The sequence below is a fragment of the Mus caroli genome, unplaced genomic scaffold, assembly GCF_978045245.1.
Source record: "Mus caroli unplaced genomic scaffold, Mus_caroli_1 scaffold_2, whole genome shotgun sequence".
Taxonomy (NCBI): domain Eukaryota; kingdom Metazoa; phylum Chordata; class Mammalia; order Rodentia; family Muridae; genus Mus; species Mus caroli.
In genome coordinates, this window is record NW_028227257.1 from 24,048,917 (window position 1) to 24,066,038 (window position 17,122).

Genomic DNA, 17,122 nt, shown 5'->3' on the forward strand with positions numbered 1-17,122 from the left:
CTGGCTTCTCACTCCTGCTTAGGGTCTCCTCAGAGCTCTTTAGAGAGAAGCTTTGCCTAATTCTGCCAAAATTAAGGGGTCTGGGACAGTTTGGGGCATAGCAGTTCCCTTCCCATCTGCCACACACATCAGAACAGACAATGAACACACAGATACCTAAAAAAAGCAGTTATGTTCTTGAGCTCATAAACTTTATTCCTATAACAGTGGGTCTTGAGCACAAAAAGTACAAGAAAAGAGAGTCTCACCTACAAGTGCCTCTCATGGGCAGGGTTCTATTCATAGTGCAGGACTAGGAATGTTAACTCCCTGGGTTCTAGGATCAGTATATCTTATTCTTTCACTGTAGCAGATGATATGAAAGCCCTATGGAGACTGTACCAACTGGTAGACAATGCCACCATCTGCAAGGAATTCAGACTCAGAGCAGAGACAACAAAGTTTTTTTAAAAAATAATTATTCATAGACTCACAAACTGTCATTTCTAAAGCCTAGTGCAGGCCCAAGATAAGACCTGGTGCTTTTGGAGAGAAAGCACCAAAAGCTTTAAATTCTAATTTGGAAGAATTACAGCTGCTGCCCTGCTTCCAGTCAGGCCCTCACATACACTCTGAAGAGCTGACTTTGGTTAAGGACATGGTGTTCAAGTCTCTGTTCTGGGCTTGGAGACCTCTCTAGTCGAGGAGCATATCAGTGTGAGGTTGACCTGACCCCTGTCCCTTCTACCTGGTAGTCTAGGTAACTGTCTCCCTAGTTTCAACCAACTAGTACTGTCAACTAGTACTACTGTGTGAGGGGCAGGATGGATGGGCAGAAATTTGGAGAGCCAAGCACAGGGAAATCCTGGACAAGAGTCTTGTTCACTGGGTGGTCAGGCAGCGGTGACTGAAGAGATGATTGATGACAGATGGGTCAGCCACTGTAGATGTATCCCCCAGGTCATGGTCATTCTGAGCAATCTTCCGGAGAACTCGCCTCATGATTTTCCCTGGTAACCCACACACCTCTTATTACTTGGTAACAGTGCTGACTGATCCCAGTCCTTCTAAGGACTTGCATACACATACCTGCCACCACTGGGCTGTAGCCCATCCCAATTCCTGGGGAACTCTGACCTTACCTGAGCGTGTTTTAGGCAAGCCAGGTGCATTCTGGATGTAGTCTGGTGTGGCAATGGGGCCAATCTTTTCTCTAACTGTAATGAACAAATTATCAAGTATGTCTTTAGTGCCTTTTGCCAGACTTCCTAAAGCCATGACTTTATTTCCCCAGCCGTTTCTTCTTCAGAGTTCTGCCTAGGGTCATTCTGAGGTTTCCTGTTCCCCATTCTCTCTGAACAGTGTCTCTACTCCTTTGTTTTATTTTAATCATGTTCATGGAACTTTGTCTCTAGAATCAGCCTGCTAGAGTCTAAATCCCAGCCCTGGCAGTACAGCCTTGAGCAAGCAGTTTAACTTTTCTGCACCTGAAGTTTCTTCTCTTTACAACTAGAGTAGCAACAGGATCTATTTCATGGGGGAATTATAGGGATTAGATGGGATAATGCATTTAAAGCACTGATCTGAGTGGTCACACAGAGAAAGTTTTCTAAGACTGTTGGTGGTTGATCCCCCAGTGGGAAGCTAGTGGAGACTTGGGTAGTAAAGCAGACCCCTGGGGTCTGCCTGTGATATGCTGCAGCCTCTCCCCAGTAACTTGCAGACCCTTCGGTTCCTGCCCCAGGAAGCTGCTTACTCTGCTTCTTGAGTTCCTCTGTGAGTGTGGGGCTGAAGGTATGGCCATCACACAAGGTAACAAAGCAGTAGAGGCATTCGCCCTTCACAGGATGAGGGTGGCCCACCACAGCTGCCTCTGCGACAGCCTCGTGTTCCACAAGTGCTGATTCCACCTCTGCTGTACTCAGGAGATGTCCTTGTCAAGAGAAAGCACATGCATGAGAGGGATTTTTCCTCCCTCGCCTTAGCTCTTGCTCCCATCTGTACCCACAGGGCTGATGTGATCTGGAAATGGGGAAGGCTCTCATTCACTCTTACACGGTATGCCTTTGAGCATGTCTTAACCACCCTAGACCCTCCCTCTTGGTGTACACTAGCATGAATTATACTTTTTTCTCTAAAACCTGGGACCAGGACTAAATGACATACTCTACACACAGCCTCACAATAGGATTGTCCTGGCTCTTTTCAAAGTTTTTGTCTAGGAGTTGCTAGGGGAAAGGGTTAATGAAGTGGGAAGGGATATAGGACCCTCACCAGACACATTGAGCATGTCATCAATCCTGCCAGTGATCCAGTAATAGCCATCCTGATCCCGTCGGCAGCCTGGGAAGAAGTGTTCAACACAGTGAATACCCTGGAGCAGGATACATGATTTATAATGTAAAACTGCCGTACCCACTATAGTAGCTTACTGGGATCTTTAAACAAGTTTTCCTTCTTCCATTTTTGTTTGCCTTAGCATCCAGCCTTCAAGATGGCCCCACCAATCTCCATCCTCTAGTTTATTGAAGACATTTTAGCTTCCATCTTAGTCTTTAGTCTGCCCTCCCAGATCATTTTTTCTGGGTGTAGCCAGGTGCCATGTGAGTAACCCTATGGAGAGATCCTACTTAAACTTATATTCTTCCAGAGGACCAAGGTTCAGTTCCCAGCACTCATGTCAAGCAGCTTACAATTGCCTGAGGATTCCTGCCTAAAGCCCTGTGAGCCAGCATGTAGCCAGACCTTCTAGGCTCAGTCAGACCTCTCAATGACTAACACAGCAGCTAACAGCTTGATTCTTACACAAGATACCCTGACTAAAAACCACCCAGCCAAGACATTCCCAGATCCCTATCCTCAAGAAACTATGTGTTGTTTGAAGCTGTCAACTTGGGCATAATTTGTTCCATGGCAATAAATAATATACCCAATCTCAAGTATATATTTTTAGAAAATTTAAAATTACTTTCCAGATACTAATTAGCCACCCTCACCGTGTGTGTGTGTGTGTGTGTAATACTGAGGACTAAGACTTCAGGTATGCTAGGCAAACATGCTACTATTGAGCTATTCCCCACACCCTCCCCTTTTCAGACAGGGTCTTATGTTCCCCAGGCTGGCCACAAATTCACTATGTATCAAAGTTGGCCCTGAAATTCCTAATTCTTCTGCTTCTACATCCCAAGTTCTAAGATTGCATTGTTCCCAGTTTAATGTGGTGCTGGGAACAGATTGCAGAATTTTATACATACGTAGGCAAGCATTCCACCAACTGAGCCACACCCCAGCCTCCACTACTCTGAATAACATCTAGACTGTTTTCCATGTCTACACGAGTCTGTAAACCTCTTAGCTATCTTCCCAGCCTAATGAAGTATTCTTCCCTAGGCTTACTTCACTCCAGCTTCACAACCTTTAGTCCACTTCTTATATATTTCACAGTTGTAGCTACTCTTTATAATATTCTTACTATAGATTTCTCTGTGTTTGATCCCCTTTAGGTCCCCAGGCCTTCTCTGGCCATCCTTGAAGGCACTACCTCACTGTTTTCTTCACAACATGTCTCTCTACCTATGACTAACTTTTAACCAATAAACCTGGTTTACTGTCTATCCCCTCTGTACTAAAATGTGAGCCCCATAAGATAGATAGATAGATAGATAGATAGATAGATAGATAGATAGATAGGAATTTGACAGTGTTGTTCACAGTAATATACCAGATACTCATTAGATCAGTGCCTGGTCATTGTAGCCACTCAATAAATACTGCAGGATGGATGAACTGTTAGACAGAAAATGAACAAATAGGCTCTCTAGATATGAGGCTCAACATGACATAGTGATACCCATTTCTACATGGCCTAGCTCTATCAACACCAGAGTAGAAAATAAGAGCCTGTTTCCTTCGGTATCTAATCTCAGATGGTGACATCCTCAGACTGTTCCTATCATACTCATTTCTGCTTTTTTAAAAATTATTTTTACTATATGTGTGTATTTATGTTTGAGTATATCCACATATGGTGGGGTGTCCACCAAGGACAGAAGAGGGCACTAGATTCCCTGGAGCTGGAGTTACAGGTGGTTGTGAGCTACCTGGTATGGGTGCTGGGAATCAAACTAGGGTCCTCTGGAAGAGCAGTAAGTGCTCCTAACCACTGAGCCATCTCTTCAGCCCTCATTCCTGCTCTCATAGCCCTTCACTGTAGTTCTCCTGGATACTAGATTCAGATATTAGGGCACATTTCTTTCTGTTATTCATCCCTAGCCACCTCTTTTGAAAATGGAAGGTACATGTCTTGGAGAAAGGGGTGTGGCAGGACAGCCAAGGCTCACCATCTCCGGTCACATAGTAGCCAGGGAACTTCTTAAAGTAGGTGGTCTCAAATCGTGTGTGGTTCCCATAGACTGTGCGCATGATCCCTGGCCAGGGCTGCTTGAACACCTGGGGAATATAGAAAGTACATTGATCGCATCTTCTAGGCTGTCTCACAGGAAGACAACCATAGCATTGCTAAACATGCAGAAGATATCCTAAATGCCGCCCCTGAGAAGTAATGCAAAGTATAGGCTTTGGGGATAGATGAGCCTGGCTTAGAATGCCAATTCTATATGGCCTCAGGTAAGTTACTTTGTTTCTCTGAACTTCAGGACCTTCATCTGTAAATAACAAATCCTAAGGATTAAATTACTAGTATGTGAAAAATTGTCTAGCACAGTGTTCTGTGAGTAATAAATATTTAGAAAATTTAGAATTTCTTTTGGATAATTAGGAAAGCAGGTTCAATTAGGTGCAAACAAATCATATAAAATGGAAGCTATATTAGTGAATAAATAATTTCTAATCAAAAGAATTCTGTGCCAGCAGAATTCTAGATTGAGTTAGAAAGCTTAGATTCCTGTCTTTGTTACTAATGTGATTTTGGAAAAGGGAAATGAGATTGAGATCTGACAGGTACTAGCCACAAAAACAGCAGCAGCTAACATTTAAGAACACTAACTGTGCAGTTCCAGACTAACCCTTTTGTATGGATTATCTAATTTAATAAAATGTAGGAGATAAAGGTACTATAATTTATACTTATTATAACCCAATTTGCAAATGAGAAAATTACATTCAAAGACAATAGGTAACAGCTTATCTGAGGTCACAGAAGAATCAGGGTCTGAATATAGGCAGGCTGACTCCAGAGCCTACATGATTAGTCTTTAAGGTACAAAGACTCCTTTTTCTAAAAACGACGTCAAGGGAAGGATTAAGACTAAGTTCTCCTGACTCCAAAAAATTATCATCACGAATCTTGGGTGTCTTTCAGCAGAGGACAAATTCTCAACTGTATTAGCAACTACCAGGGAAGATAAGGTTATAAACTCTAAAACAAAGTATCCTTAGCAGATGCTTTCTTCTCCCAAAGATTCCAGATTCTCACCAGATAACCTTCAGCTTCCCCTTCCAGCTCTTCCCCGGACTCATTCAGGATTGCAGGCGCTACACCGAAGAATGGGAAAGACTGAAAGCAAATGAGAGGCGCAATCCAAGAAGGAAAAATGAGGCAACTCTGTCTCAGCTTCACAGAGAGCCCCCCCCCCGAGCCCCAAATTCCTCCTAGCTCTTCCTACTCTAATAGGCTAACACCCCCACATCCTATCCCTGCCAAACCTAGGACCAGAAGAAGTACTTTACTCACAGCAGAACCAGGTTTCATGGGTGTGGCACCAGGGAGAGGGGTCAGCATATGGCCACCCTGTGGAAGTCAGAGATCAGGAATTGAATCTCTTTTCCTACACTGTCCCTAATCCCTAGCCTCCTGAATCCCTTACTCACTGTTTCTGTTTGCCAGAAGGTGTCTACAATGGGGCAGCGCTGGGAACCTACTACCCGGTGGTACCATAGCCAGGCTTCAGGGTTGATGGGTTCACCTACTGTGCCCAGCACCTGCAGGGATGCCCGGCTATGCCTTGAGCAGGAGAGTGGAAGAGAGGAAAATTCTGAGTACCACTAGGAGCCAAAATGCACATGCAGTCAGAATTCCTTTGCCCCCTCCCCTATCCCAGGTCAGGAAGTTGGGACAATAGAAGAAAACATCACAAAGGACAGTGCTCAGCTCTGAAGGACACCTATGGGACAACAGATGGGGAAGGGTCTTACTTGGTGACAGGATCATCTCCAAACTTCATGAGCATCCGGATGGCTGTTGGTGCCGTGTAGAACTTGGTCACCTTGTATTTGTCCACAATACTCCACAAGCGCCCTTCATCTGGGTATGTGGGGATCCCCTCAAACTGACCCGAATGAGATCTGGTTATTTTGGGCCCTTCCCAATAGTCTTTCCATTCCCTACCACTCCCTCAGGTTCAGGATTCACCCTTTATGACCAATTGTATCTTTACCCTCTGACCACACAAGTCAAGAAACGTCGTAGTAGGATACACAACCCCTCAAAATTCCTCTTTCTCCAGGAAGTGGGTCCCTGTATAAGTTTCCCCTTTAGACTAAGAAGCTTTCGGAAATGGTCACCCAGGAGAATTTTGTCTATGCCCAGCTCCCATCTCACCAAAACACTAGTGGCACCATTAGCCAGTGGCCCATAGGTGACATAGGAATGACCAGTGATCCAGCCGATGTCTGCTGTGCACCAGAACACATCCTCCGGGTGGAAATCAAACACATACTTGAAAGTTGTAGCCACATAGAGCATGTAGCCTCCAATTGTGTGCACCACACCCTGTGGGGAGAATGGGGCCTCAGGGCTGGGGTTGTGTGTTCTCCTCTACTGACCAACAAATAGAGCCTGCACAGAGCTGGAAAAAGATCCTTCTTAAAGATTTTAATTCTTCCAATGCCCTTTCACAGCATCTGTCTCGCTTCAATCTCCTTTATCATACCCTGATGTCACATAAGTATACTGACCACTTACATTCTTAGATTGTGTATCTGAGTCACCCCTTATCACTCGAATTCCCAGTACTAGTTCTACTGTTTCTGTTGGTCATTCCAAGCTTCCTTGGAGACTTGCTTCTCACTCTTACATACACACATGCACACACACACACACTTGCCTTAGGTTTGCCTGTGGAGCCACTGGTGTACAAGATGAAGAGTGGGTCCTCAGCATCACACCACTCAGGCTCACACTCGTCTCCTGCCTGCTGCATGAGTTCATGCCACCATAAGTCAACCCCTTCGTTCCAGCAGATCTGGGGGAAGACAGGAATGGGTAGGGAAGAACTGTGAGGCAGGGACAGCCTACCTGGTACCTGGAGGTTAAGGCCCTACATGTAGGGGTAAAGGAAAGGGAGGGGGCCTTCATGGGTACAATGGAGCAGAGAGAACAGATCACTCTGCTCTTCTCGCTCTTCCTCTGCCCCAGACTCCTGCTTACCTGGCTTACTCTGAAGAATGCCACTTTCTGGCTCCTTCATGTCTTGCAGCTCTCAGCTCAAATGCTACCTTCTTAGAAGACTCCCCTGAACAGTAGCTGACACTCCCACCCCTCCTGCTCTTATTATTCATTACACCTGGTTTATTCCCTACAACACATATTTCCAGGTATTTTCTTCTTGATTATTATTTTCCCCAACTAGTCAGGGACCTCTCGGAAGGTGGTGGCATAGCTGTATTTACCCCACAGCCTTAGCACCTAGTAATGTATTCGACACTCAAAAGACATTTTTGTTGGATAAATAACTAGGCATACACAGCCTGAATACACACATACACACACTATAGGACTGGTGGCACATCAGCAGGAATGTAAACAACCACACAATTCAGAAAAACAAAATTAGTCACTGCCTACAGGTGAGGAGAGCTTAATTCTGTTAATAGCAAGAGAACAGATTTGGGTTCAGGAAAATTTTCCTGTTTTTAGAAGCCTCCCACCCAGGAGTTTCTCTCTTGTGTCTTTATCAAGGTAGAACCAATGGAGTTTCCCATAGCAGATCCCACTTAAGACAGGTTCCACTCAGCAGGAAGTCTTGTTTCAAGTTAGTAGAGAAGCAAAAGGTAAAATCCTCTCAGGAAAGGGATGGCCTACTATGCTTGATTGCCTTTGATAATGACTTCAGGATCTGCTATCCTGAAGAATCTCTCACCTCTCCTTTGAAACTGTTTTCTTTTCCTGACTATGTTACCTCTTTGAAAACTAGGTTTGTGTTTTTAGTCTAAACTCTGTTGGGTGAAGTTGGATTCCCTTGATGTCTCAAAACTTATGTCAGAGTTCAATCTTGTACCCATATGACCACAGGAAGTCACTCATTTTTCTGTTTTCTTACTTATGCATATGTGTATGGATGTTGAGTATATGTTGGAGTGCCATGGAAATGCAGGTGCCTGGATGTAAGTGCTTGGAGCCCTGTTCCCCTCAAGAACTGCAAGTGCTCTGATTACTAACCCACTTCTCTAGCCCCTTGAGGGGTTTTAAACAAGGAGAGTTCCTTTTGCCATAAAGGTCTGACAGAATCTTGGAAATGTCGAGGCATATGATTGCTGCAAGTAGAGAAAGAGAAACTGCCTAAAGTCAGAAAGGCTAGAGGTATGTTCAATGACCACTGGGGAAACGGTTAGATGGTAAGACATATTTTGGATTTTCTCTTTCTTTCTTTCTCTCTTCCTTTCTTCCTTCCTTCATTTTTTTTCAAGATTTATTTATTTATTTATTATGTGTAAGTACACTGTAGCTGTCTTCAGACACAACAGAAGAGGGGTAAGATTTTGTTACAGATGGTTGTGAGCCACCATGTGGTTGCTGGGATTTGAACTTAGGATCTTCGAAAGAGCAGTCAGTGCTCTTAACCTCTGAGCTATCTCTTCAGCCCGGGATTTTATCTACCTTAAAGCCCTTCCACAGTCAGTAAATTATTTTTAATTTACTTTAAGACAAGGTCTTTTGCTTGCTTCCAATTACAATTCTCCAGTCTCAGCATCCATAGTGGTAGGATTACAAGGATATTCAATTACATCTGCTTCCACTAGATTCTTGTAATGTTCAATGGCCTTGGTTGACTGGTAGATATAGCAATGTTATATAAATTCCTTTCTCTAATACATAGTCATATACCCATATTGTTATGTGAATATTTGTTTTTAAAAAATAACCCCCCACAAAAAATAATCCCCAAAGTGTCAGACATATACCTTGATAAATTAGAACATGGCTCTCTAATCACTCCTGTTTTTCTGTATCACCTGACCTTTACTCAAGAGAATTTGAAATTTCTGGAATATGAGCATTATAAAAATTATCTAGGGGCTGATGAGATGGCTCAGTGGGTAAGAGCACCAGACTGCTCTTCCGAAGGTCCGGAGTTCAAATCCCAGCAACCACATGGTGGCTCACAACCATCTGTAACGAGATCTGACTCCCTCTTCTGGAGTGTCTGAAGACAGCTACAGTATACTTACATATAAATAAATAAATCTAAAAAAAAATTATCTAAAAGTGAAGCTGGGTAGGGCAGCTTATGCTATTAATCCCAGTACTTAGGAGGCAGAGGCATGCTGAATTTGAGGCCAGCCTGGTCAACATAGGGAGTTCCAGGTCAACTGCAACTAACAGAGTGAGATCCTGTTTTAGAGGGACTGGGGATATGTGTGGGGATATGACAGGAAAGTTGTCTCAGCACAAGAAATCATGAAGTACCTTGTCTTTAAATGGATGATATATATATACATTTACGTGTACACTGCCATGTGGATACTTTTTTCCTGCCAAATGATTGTTTGAGCTGAGGGCTTTAATGCTTTTAAGTGGAACTATGTCAATATTCTTTATAAATAGTGCTGGTTTATAGTACACTGAATTGTCATAGGGTAAGACACAGTTATACTGTGGTTTGGCAATGAGAGAATTTTTAGTCTTAAACACTGTTTCCTTTGTGGGTGTGGGTGTGGGGGGGGGTGAGGGAGTGGTGGAGTAGGTGTGGTGCTCCAACTGTGGAGCTGATAGTGAGAACCAGGAAGCAGAATGAGCTGTTAGTGAAACAAACATTGCTTGTGAATGTGTACCTAAGAGATCCGTGGCCTTGAGAAAGGAAAGGGGCTGGGTTTTCTAAAATAAAAACTGAGGAGTTGGTCCTTGTCCTGGGGCCAGAACAGTCTTAGAGATTACCAGGTCTATGAGAGGAGTGTGGAGTTTGTAGGTGGTATGGTTGAGGACAGCTGTAAGCTGTACCGCACGGGCTTCCTTTGAAGACTGTGAACAAGGCAGGGGCCTGGAGGCCCTACCAAGGCTTCTAAGCTTTGATTGCAGCTTTCACACAAACTTGAACTTTGTGAGAGTAATTGAATTTTCTTTGTTGTTTTTGTTTGCTTGCTTGTTTTGGGTTTATTTTTTGTTTTTGTGACTGACTTTACTTTTATTCCCCCCAAAATAAAAACCCACACCTTTGCTGCTTCAGGCTGAGTTACAAGGAAATGTGATTGTTGTATTGTTTTGGATTTATTTAGCCTAGTCTTCCTTCTAGAAATTGCCAGTGTGATGTTTTAAGACAGTGACAACACCTAACATATATTGAGTAGTTACTACAAACAACATGTATATAGAGAGAAAATCCTATGAGATATGCAGTTACTGTCTTTCCCTTATATAGAGAGAAACTCAAGCAAGAGAGCCCAAGTTGCCCGAGTTTCCATTGTAGCATGGAAACATGTAGACATGTCTTCCATGTCTGACTTCTTGTACTGGGTGGCAGAGACAACATCTGAGCCTAGTCTGGTTCTGGGGCCTCTATTCTAAACCATTTGTTACCTCTTCAAAAAAAGTTTCGTTTAGTTTTTGTTTCTTTCCTTCCTGTCTGGCCTGAACTTGCTATGTAGAACAGACTTTTTTTATTTCTAACTTTTTTCAAAGATTTATTTATTATATGTAAGTACACTGTATCTGTTTTCGGAGCCTTTTTTTTCTCTCTCTAACCCTGCTCGCTCGCTCTAGCTGTCTTCAGACACCCTAGAAGAGGGTATCAGATCTCATTACAGATGGTTGTGAGCCATCCTATGGTTGCTGAGATTTGAACTCACGACCATTGGAAGAGCAGCAGTTAGCACTCTTAACCGCTGAGCCATCTCTCCAGCCCCAGACTGTCTTGAACTCACAGAGATCCTTATGACTCTGCCCGCCCAGTGATGGAATAAAAAGGCATGTATTCCCATTGCTGGGCTTTGACTAAATTTTGTGAGAAAAACAGTTTCCTAGAAACTAGGTCTGTGTGCCATCAGAGTAAGAGCTTACATGTACCCAGTACAAGAAGTCAGACATGGAAGACTCAAAGTAACCTGTGATGCTCACAGAACAGTGATCTTTATATTTTGTTTTAGGGCTGGGAACTATATTTTGCTTAACCATTATCATGACTTTTTATAAAGTGAAGTCCAAGAAGAGACAGGATTTGTTTGAAACCATACAACTAAAATTTGGCCTCTGAACTCCAAGCCACTGCTCTATACTAACCTGCTTTGAGCACCACCTACAGTGTGACTTTTGTTGAATTTAGTACTTAATTATGTCAGAGTGATGCATGGTTTATAAACTCCAAGTTGCATATAAATGTATTTAGGAATCCCTTTTCTGCGTCCCATACAAAACTTCCTTTTCTTTTGCCATATAGGTCTAACTTTCCACTTGATGGGAAAATCCCAAGATCAGAGCCTGTACCTCTTCTAAACGCTTCCTGTCTTTCCTGGCTTTACCCTCTGCCCAGCTAAATGCATAGCATATGCTTTCTGAAAGGTCCCCTAGTGTTCTCTGCTGCAAAGGATCTATGTGGCAAGAGTGAACTGATGTCTACTGCTAACTCTGATACCCTTGCTATATGTGAGTCGACAAAGGCAAAACCAGACATTTGATTCTATAACCCTTCAGAATGACAGGGACATCAAGGGGCCCAGGAACAAAAGAACCAGGCTTAGCTCTAGCAGTAAACTCAGTGGAGCAGACAGACAGAGAACAGATGAGCATACAGATGAGCAAGCACACAGAAGCAGTGTTCAAGAGCAGTGAAGAAGTGGATACCTGGGGTCGGATGCACTTGGATTTCTCTCTCAGCTTACCCTGTTAAGAGCCCATGGAATGGAAAGGCTGATGAGCAGGGTCCAAGGATAGAGGTGAAAGGGAAGGGTGAGTGTTCCCTAAGCCCCTAGTTGCCTTCTTTCTCCCCAGCCTACCCTTTCACTAGTCCCCTCGGCCTCTATTTTTCTAACCTGTATTCTGTACAAAATTTCTAATATTGATTGGGCTCCCCAGTCTCACTAGTCCTATACTAGCTAGCCTCTCTAGCCCCAACACTACCCAGATAATTCAAATCAAAGGATCTAAGTAATCCTCTATCCTCCTGGACCCAGAATCGATATATCTATGCCACTCAGAACTGTAAGCTGTCAACGGGACTTTCCTATAGCTTTCAGCAGAAGTAACGGGTCCAAAGCCACAAATGTAGCTCATTCAAGTCATAGTTCAATCAGGATGAGTACATACAGTCACCCAAGTCATCACATTTCTAACCCAAGTCCAAGTCTAAACCCTAAGGGTCCCCTGTGCATGTCAACCTTCACAGCTTTTCAGGCTAAATTCCTAAAGCCCAAGGGCTTCTCTACCCATACTAAAGGTCAAACCCCCCTGCTCTCAGCCAGCCCTATTAGAGGAAGCTTTCCTGGAATTGTTTCTATATCTCAGCATTATGATGAAGAAGCAAAAAGGAGTGGGGGAGGAAATTCTTGGATAGGAAGGAGGGAATTAAAGCCCATAGGTGAGTAACAGTAGTGTCAGACTCACCTGGACATCTGGACATGGCCTCTTAACTGGTGGGGACTGGCTGGGGGAGTCATTCATGCCCAGCTCTGCCCGCCCCAGATGTTTGACCACAATGCAGCATCTTACTGGGAAACCCCTGAAAAGAAAAGAAAAGGTGAAAAGGAAAGGCTGAAGTATTGGCCTGCTTGGCTAAAAAAAGTTAACAAGATGCACCCATGCCCCTCTAGGAGTAGATAGCAAGGACAAAGGAAGGCTGGCAGTGGAGAAAGATCCTGTTAGCCAGATTAGCTGCCAGTAGGTCAGCAAACTTACTTCTCTCGGCACTTCTCCAAGGACTCATCAGCCAGCTCCTTCAGGTTCACAAGTTTTTCCCCCCTGTAGAAGGCATCTTTGGGGAGCAATAAACATTCCAGGCCTTAGTACACACCATGCTCCCCAGTGGGCCCAGTGGCCACGGGGCCCTTCCTGAATAGGCCTCTTGACTCTGGTTCTCCCAGATGGTTTGGGCTGACAGAGTCAGCTGAGGTAGGATGAGAAGGCAGGCAAGCGGTCCCTACCCTCCATTCCAAGTAGCCCCAAATCAACAAGCAGACTGGAGAAGGGGTGAAAGAATTAGTCACCTGTAGTGATGAGCAGGCAGCAACTGGAATCCAAGATCCTTTCACAGAGAGACTCTGCAGAGAAGCCTGCAAACTAGGGAAGGGGAAAAAAGCTGAGGGGAAGGGGAGGACTGGGGTTGAGTGACCAAGGAAGGGAAGTGCTCATAAAATTCAGCATCTCCACAACAGGATTCCAGAAGATACTGAAGAACTGACTTGGACCTATATTAATGATCCTTCTCCATCCAGGTCACCTTCCTTCTCCACAACCCTGTCCCTCACCCTTGGTTCCTTTCACCAGCCCAGGCTCCTACCACAATGGAGTGTAAAGCTCCAAGGCGAGCACATGCCAGCATAGCCACCACAAGTTCCAAGATCATAGGCATGTAAATGGCCACTCGGTCACCCTTCTGAATGCCTAGAGGAAAAAAGACACAACAGAGACCATGGGCCTTTCCTGCTATTCCTTGCTCTCTCCCACTCAGATGGCCCCTCCCAGCTAACTTTTTCTGTCCCTGTTACCAGATCCTTCCATTTCTTGTCCTCTTTCTCACCAATTCCCCAGAAACTTCAGGGTTAGGTCCTCTAGTTCCTCTCCCACACCCATACTCACCCTGTTTACGGAGAACATTGCTGAACTGACACACCTGGACCAGGAGTTCACGGTATGTGATCTTGGTGGTCTCCCCTGGCTCATTGCCCTCCCTGAAATACACCAGAAAGAATCAGTAATTAGGGATACATCTTTGTTCTCTTATAAATAAGACAGGAGCAGTCACAAAATTCCAACTGTCCATACCAATGCCTGACAGTCTCCTGTCAATGGATCTTCTACTACATCTTTCTAAAAGTTTTTAATTAACTAATTTTTAAATTTTTATGTATAAGTGTTTTCTCTGAATGTATGTATGTGTACCACCTTGCATGCCCATTGCCACCAGAGGCTAGAGGACGACACTGGATCTCTGACGCTTGAGTTACAGGTGATTATAAGTTGCCACGTGAATGCTAGGAATCGAACCCAGATCCTCTGGAAGAGTTTCTCCAGTCCCCTACCACACCATGAACTCACTGGACAGACACTGTGGCCGCTCAACATACTTTATATGCTAATTTTATAAGATTGAAAGTGTACTGTTTATATCTGAGTTGTATTTTTTGGTCAATGAAATGGAGTGACGAGCCCTTCTCTTTTATCCTAGGGTTGCATTAAGGAGAAAGCACGCAACAGGTGGCCTTGTTGTTGTCAATACTGAGTCAGAGTCTGGTACCTGGAACTCTTCACTGCCTGCCTCTGCCTCTTGGACTAAAGATGTGTGTCACCAGGTCCAGCAAGCTATGACTTTTGCAAAGTATCAAGACTGAATTAAAATCTTGTATAGTGACTCACTCCTGTAATATCAGGAGTAATATCCAATAATATCCCAGGAGGCTAAGGTAGGAAGTTCTCAAGTGACCTGTCTCAAGTTCAAGACCAGCCTGGGTTCCATAGTAAGTTTCAGGCCAGTCAGGATTATAGTGTGATTCCCTGTCTTAGATAGATAGATAGATAGATAGATAGATAGATAGATAGATAGATAGGTAGATAGATAGATAGAGGTATGATGGTAGTTATCTTCATTCTCAATACTTGAGAAGTGAAGGCAGAAAGATCAAGCATTCAAAGTCATTGTTGGCTACTTAAGAGTGTTGGAGGCCAGTCTGAGCTACATGAAACCTTTCTCAAAAAAGACATGAGGAAACTGCTGTGGTATTTAGATATGGTGGTGCATGCCTGTAATCCAGCACTAAGTAGGCTAAAGCAGGATCACAAACTTGAGGCCAGACTGAGCTACTATAGGAAAAAAAGGAGTGGAGGAAAGATATTATCTTGATATTTAGAATAGGGTCTTCACATTACTTTTGCCCTGTTACCTAAGGAATTTGTTTGAATATAGATTCCTAGACTTCAACTCAGACCTACTGAATCTGAATACAAAATCTAATTATTTGTGTATGCACTCATGTGCTTATATGCACACACACAAGCACACATGCACACACTCACCCACTCCTTTCACCATGGGGGTACAGGGGATTCAGGTCATCATGCCTGGAAGCGAGCACCTTTATCTAGTGAGCCATCTTGCCATCTTAAAATTTGCTTTAAAATAATTTTTTAAAAGTTTATGTATATGACTGTTTTGCCTGCATGTATTATGGACACTATGTGATGGCCTGGTGCTCTCAGTGGTCAGAAGAGGGCATTGGGTCCTGCTGGAGTTATAAAGGACTATGAGCTGCCATGTGACTGCTGGGAATTGGAACTCTTGTTCTCTGGAAGAGCAGCCACTGCTCTTAATCACTGAGACATTTATCAGCCCTAGAATCTGCTTCACACACACACACACACACACACACACACACACACACACGCACAGTTCTTTGACAATTTGAATAGGTACAAAATACATTCTGACCACATTCACCCCTCCTACCAGTATTGACACCTTTCTTTCCTATTAATTCCCTTTCCACTTTTGTTTTGTGACCCACTGAGATTAACTAGGGTCATCTGCATGCGCATGGGTGTAGAGCTACCCACTGAAGCATGACATTATGAATCTGCTTCTTTATTACAGCTGGGACAAAAAAAAATTGAAAATCACTACCTTTGGACTTGAGGACAAGGCTCAGTGGTACAACCCTCGCCTGGCATGGGAGAGGCTCTTGGCAATCCAAGCATCAGAAAATGTGGGTTGTAGGGGGAGTGGGGAATAAAGAGTCATTTTTAAAAAGACACCCAATGAAACCAGGCATAGTGGAACACATTTCTTGTCCCAACACTCTGAAGATGAAGACTAGATCTTAAATTCAAGTGATCAAGTGCTACACATGTGTCCTTATAAATACAGTTTGATTATTTCCCCTCCTTTTAAACAAAAGCACAACCCACTTTTATTTATTGACATCTGTGAGGGGTACAACATACTCTGTGTCCAGTGACCTTTGTAGGAAAGTTGCTTTGGAATTTGACACAAACAACGCCATTGTTTCCATGACCCTCAACTACCTTTTGCCAAATTATTCTGGTTTTATTCAGTTTGTTTTGCTTTATATATATAAGCACAACTCTTTTTTTGTTTGTTTTTTGTTTTTCGAGACAGGGTTTCTCTGTATAGCCCTGTCTGTCCTGGAACTCACATTGTAGACCAGGCTGGCCTCGAACTCAGAAATCTGCCTGCCTCTGCCTCCCAAGTGCTGGGATTAAAGGCATGCACCACCACTGCTCGGTGATAAGTACAACTCTTGCCTAGATAAAATCCAGTTTCATCCTAAGCATAACTATTATTGATTTTAAGAAGAGTTGAGTGCTTTCTTTGGTTCTAGAAACCTTGGTTATAGCTAGCAAAAATGGCCTTACTCCATAGTATTCCAGATATATTTGCTTCTTAGAAGTTCTGTTCCTATAAGATGGGCACATGCTTTTAATCCTAGCACTTGTGAGGCAAAGGCTGAGACAGGTAGACCTCTATGAGTTTAAGGCCAGTCCGGTCTACATAGTGAGTTTCAGAACAGCCAGGGCTACACAGAGAAACCCAGTCTTGGGAGAAGAAGGAAGAGGGGAGGAGGAGGAGAAAGAGGGGGAAGGAGAAGAGAAAGAAGAAGGAGAAGGAGAAGAAGAAAAAGGAGGAGGAGAAGCAGGAGGAGAAGCAGGAGGAGAAGAAGAAGAAGAAGAAGAAGAAGAAGAAGAAGAAGAAGAAGGAGGAGGAGGAGGAGGAGGAGGAGGAGGAGGAGGAGTAAGAGGAGGAGG

At 43.8% G+C, this 17,122-nt stretch overlaps 1 protein-coding gene across 3 annotated transcripts in view; it reads right to left on the reverse strand.

The window, feature by feature from the left end:
• Positions 1 to 169: 169 nt before the first annotated feature.
• The window catches only part of Acss2 (acyl-CoA synthetase short chain family member 2), a 44,509-nt gene continuing 27,556 nt past the window's right edge, over positions 170 to 17,122 (reverse strand). For 2 of the 3 annotated variants that reach the window (XM_021181131.3, XM_029470289.2), the window contains exons 3-19: positions 13,943 to 14,034; positions 13,644 to 13,747; positions 13,351 to 13,423; positions 13,043 to 13,118; positions 12,752 to 12,866; positions 11,993 to 12,031; positions 7,044 to 7,181; positions 6,539 to 6,709; positions 6,133 to 6,266; positions 5,809 to 5,941; positions 5,672 to 5,728; positions 5,414 to 5,494; positions 4,320 to 4,428; positions 2,254 to 2,322; positions 1,736 to 1,912; positions 1,122 to 1,196; positions 170 to 989 (exon numbers count right to left, since the gene is read on the reverse strand). In XM_021181131.3, coding sequence (XP_021036790.3) covers positions 862 to 989; positions 1,122 to 1,196; positions 1,736 to 1,912; positions 2,254 to 2,322; positions 4,320 to 4,428; positions 5,414 to 5,494; positions 5,672 to 5,728; positions 5,809 to 5,941; positions 6,133 to 6,266; positions 6,539 to 6,709; positions 7,044 to 7,181; positions 11,993 to 12,031; positions 12,752 to 12,866; positions 13,043 to 13,118; positions 13,351 to 13,423; positions 13,644 to 13,747; positions 13,943 to 14,034 — 1,771 coding nt within the window. In that variant the 3' untranslated portion in view covers positions 170 to 861. The remainder of the gene's footprint in view (positions 990 to 1,121; positions 1,197 to 1,735; positions 1,913 to 2,253; positions 2,323 to 4,319; positions 4,429 to 5,413; positions 5,495 to 5,671; positions 5,729 to 5,808; positions 5,942 to 6,132; positions 6,267 to 6,538; positions 6,710 to 7,043; positions 7,182 to 11,992; positions 12,032 to 12,751; positions 12,867 to 13,042; positions 13,119 to 13,350; positions 13,424 to 13,643; positions 13,748 to 13,942; positions 14,035 to 17,122) is intronic. The other variant, XM_021181137.3, reaches the window with a different exon arrangement.